General features: G+C 49.4%; 1 protein-coding gene across 1 annotated transcript; it reads left to right on the top strand.

Annotated features, from left to right (window-relative positions):
• Positions 1-1,106: 1,106 nt before the first annotated feature.
• On the top strand, positions 1,107-1,791 carry LOC107116421 (forkhead box protein I3-like). Its single transcript, XM_015418316.1, has 2 exons — positions 1,107-1,113; positions 1,196-1,791. Exons 1-2 carry the CDS (start codon positions 1,107-1,109, stop codon positions 1,789-1,791), a joined length of 603 nt encoding a protein of 200 aa, XP_015273802.1.
• The last annotated feature ends 1,932 nt before the right edge of the window (positions 1,792-3,723 follow it).

Raw genomic sequence — 3,723 nt, 5'->3', positions numbered from 1 at the left:
TTGGGGGGGGGGTCAAGAGTGGGAGGGCTTCTAATGTCCTGGCCCCACTGGTGGACTTCTTGATGGCACTGGTATTTCTGGCCACTCTGTGACAGAGTGTTGGACTGGATGGGCCTTTGGCCTGATCCAAAATTGGCGTCTCTTATGTTCTTATGTTTTATTATAATAGGAATGAAAGTAAAAATATTAAGGATGGTCTTTCTTTCTGACAGAGTGATAGCATTTGTTTATTTAATGGAAACCTACACTTCCTTTAGAATCCCCCCAAATACATCTGGTAATATGCTTTTTAAAAAAGCTGATCAGTTAACTTGTTAAAGTGTGGAATAATCAACTGAGGATTATACTTGGGTAATAGCCTTAATTTTGTATTTGCTAACTATCCTGGATGGCCCAGGCTGCCTGACTCTCATCAGACCTCAGAAGCTAAGCAGGGTCAGCCCTGGTTAGTATTTGGATGAGAGATGACTAAGGGAGTCTAGGGTTGCTATACAGAGGCAGGCCATGGCAAACGACCTTTGTCTGCCTTTTGCCTTGGCCCAGATGGCCCACGTTAGCCCAGTCTTCTCAGCTCTTGGAAGCGAAGCAGGCTCAGCCCTGGTTGGTACTTGGAGGGGAGACCGCTAAGGAAGCCCAGGGCTATTGAAGCTCACTTGTTTTTGTCACGTTATCTCTACAGTTAGAGTGTAATATTGAAACGGCCTGTATTTTCCTATTACTGTTGTGGTCGTTCACATATTACTGTTGTTATTACATAAATCATATAGATGATGTATTGGGGGATACCCCTTATTTCATAATAATGTTGAAGCCATACTTTGCAAATTGTTCTGAGTTATACTTCAGTTGTATCTTGCTTTGTTTTGATTGGTATTGTTACATGTCTGTAAAAATATAAATATAAAACAAAAAATATTAATAAAAAAAAGGAAGGTCAAGGCTGCTCTGCTTCTCTCTAGCTTTGAAAACACCACGAGGGGTGGCCGTAAGGGAGCTGCGACTGGGTGGCATTCCTCACTGCCCGCAGCTATCCTTAATTTCTCTAGTTATGGCTGCTGCTTCTTTTTTGGGATGTCAGTCAGATCAAACACAAACTTTGGGATAGGATGGAAGGTATTTGGGAAGCATGTGATTCTGCTGTTTGCAGGAAATTATTCTTTTAAAAAAAAACACCCTTTTCTCTGTCATTGTTCAGGAAAGGGAAACTACTGGACCTTGGATCCAAACTGTGAGAAGATGTTTGACAATGGGAATTTCCGCCGCAAGCGCAAGAGGCGCTCAGAGAGCAGCGCATCTAGAGTGGCCTCCCCATCCTCGGCCTTGGGGCTCTTGAAGACTGAGGACAGGCCGCCCAGCACGACTGCCCCAGGGAAGCCATGCGGGAGAAGCCCCTCCCCTGACCTGCATCCAACTGCCTCCATGAGGGAACATTCCGGAAGTGCCTCCTCGCCTGGGGTTGCCTCGCCCACGCCAAGTTGCCTGAGCGCCTTCTTCAGTGGCATGGGCTCGCTGGGCAGCGGAGGAGGGGGCCGCCTGGCGGGGCACTTTGGCCGTGAGCTGCATCACAGAAGCCTTTCTGCTGGGCCGCTGAGTGCGGGGAGCTTCCCGCCTGCCAGCAGCTCCTCCCAGGAAGTCCCTCCTACAGAGCAGCTGCAGCGGGCGTCCGGTCCTGCTGGTGCCTACGACAGCCCTTTGCCCCCTGGCAGCGGCAGCCAGGCTGGACAGTACAACCACCTGTACAACTTCACAGTCAGTAGCCTCATCTACGCACGGGAGGGAACGGATGTGTAGGGTGTGTGGGGGGGTGTCTTGCTCTCAGAAGGGGCAGGGCTCACTGGGTGCCCCTGAAGACCAGGCCTTCCGCCCTCCACGCAGGACACCTCCCTGTGATGGGGTTCCTCCCCCCCCAAATGAAACGCTGTTGAGATACAATCTAGGGCGGCGCTTAAAGTTTTTCCACATTGGGGGAGTGTGCCACCGAATTCTGCAAGTGAGGGCCATGTGAGACTTTAGAAGTGTTTACTGTTGGAGTTAGATTTAGTGTTTAGCAAATAGCTAGAAAGAGGACCAAGTGTATAAAATTAGCTGTGAAAAAGCACGTTGTCTACTGGTTGGGGGGGGGGCTGTGTGTGGAGTTCAGCCTCTGTTTACAAGCACTGGAGCATCAAAGAAGCAGATGAAGAGATTTGATGAAGTGCCTTGAGTAACAGAATGATCCAGATACTTGTGCCTATAATGACTTGTCGAAGCTACTCTCAGAGCTGTGGGTCCATGGAGCCCTTTGCTTCATGCCACCTGCCATGCGCCTGACCTGAGCCCCTGTGACCACAGGCCTGCATTGGACCTGGTGAGTGGCAAGCTGTGCAGACTATGCTAGACCAAAGAGTGGTGTGTTTTTTTTTGTCAGCCCAGCAAAAGTGCACTTTGGTTGGACTTTGTGGAGGCTTGGTACCCACTCATTGTGTGTGGGATGTCTGTGAGTGTGGCTTCATGGGAGTCAGTCCCATCAAAATCAGTGTCCTCAGAGCCACCACCCAGGTGTCAAGAAAAGACAATCCTCCTGGGGCTGCCGGTCAAGGGACTGTGAACTGCAGTCCAAACTCCCTGAATGCAGAGAGTGAGCATGTCCTGGAGGAGGCTGACCAGTGCGTGGCTCTCAGAGCATCCAGCTGCCCCATCCCAGAAGGGCCGTAATGATCCTGTGGGTGGGCCCTTGCTCCCGCATGCGTGGAGGGTGTGCGAGGTCTGATGCCAGCGATGTGTGGCCCAGAGCAGATTGTGCTCAGCCGTGGTACCAAAGACAGTTTGAGCAGGAGAACAATGCCTTGCGTCCCTGGAATACCCCACTTCATACGTTTATTTCACACAAGACTGTATTTGTAAATTATGGTCTTGGATCTGTACTTATTTAAATGTTTTTATAACATTTTAATGGTTTTTTGCCTGTCTTCAGTAGTAATCTTTAAGGAAATACTGGGAATAAAAATGGCAAAGTTGTTACCTTTACTTCTTCATTTTTATTTTTATTTTTTTGCAGTTAATGAGCCGTATGGGTTAGAAAAGCTGGATTGATGTGCTAACCACAGTGCTCTCTGTGTCCTAGAACTCCGGCTGCAAAGTTCTCCTGCACAGACTCCATGGCCGTGAACAGAGCGTGGGTCTCGCACATCTCCCATTCATTTCAGGGGGACTCTTCTGCCCCTTTGCATCCATCGATCCTGTTCAGTAATGAGAGCTTTATTGAAGAAGAAGAAGAAGAAGAAGAAGAAGAAGAAGAAGAAGAAGAAGAAGATAGGAGAAGAGATTGGAATTATACCCCGCCCTTCACTCACTTGGAGTCTCAGAGCGGCTTACAAACTCCTTTCCCTTCACCTCCCCACAACAGACACCCTGTGAGGTGGGTGGGGCTGAGAGAACTCTGACACAAACTGCTCTTTTTCAAGGACAGCTGTGCCAGAGCTTGTGACTGACCCAAGGTCACATCAGCAGGTGCAAGTGGAGGAGTGGGGAATCAAACCCGGCTCTCCCAGATTAGAGTCCGCACACTTAACCACTACACCAAACTGCATCCCCCAAAGGTCACTGCAGCTTCCCCGTTTCTCAGTGGAGGAAGAAGACTGTTTCGTGGGCAGATTTGCTCCTTCCAACACCGTGAATGAGTGGGCCTGTGCCAAGAAGCCTCAGATTGAATGGCTGATTCACTGTTTCTTGGCAGCAGGGTCC

Source organism: Gekko japonicus, unplaced genomic scaffold (genome assembly GCF_001447785.1).
Source record: "Gekko japonicus isolate JY-2015 unplaced genomic scaffold, Gekko_japonicus_V1.1 scaffold6272, whole genome shotgun sequence".
Classification (NCBI taxonomy): Eukaryota; Metazoa; Chordata; class Lepidosauria; order Squamata; family Gekkonidae; genus Gekko; species Gekko japonicus.
Note: the sequence above shows the minus strand (reverse complement) of the source record. Positions and strands in the feature narration are given on the sequence as shown.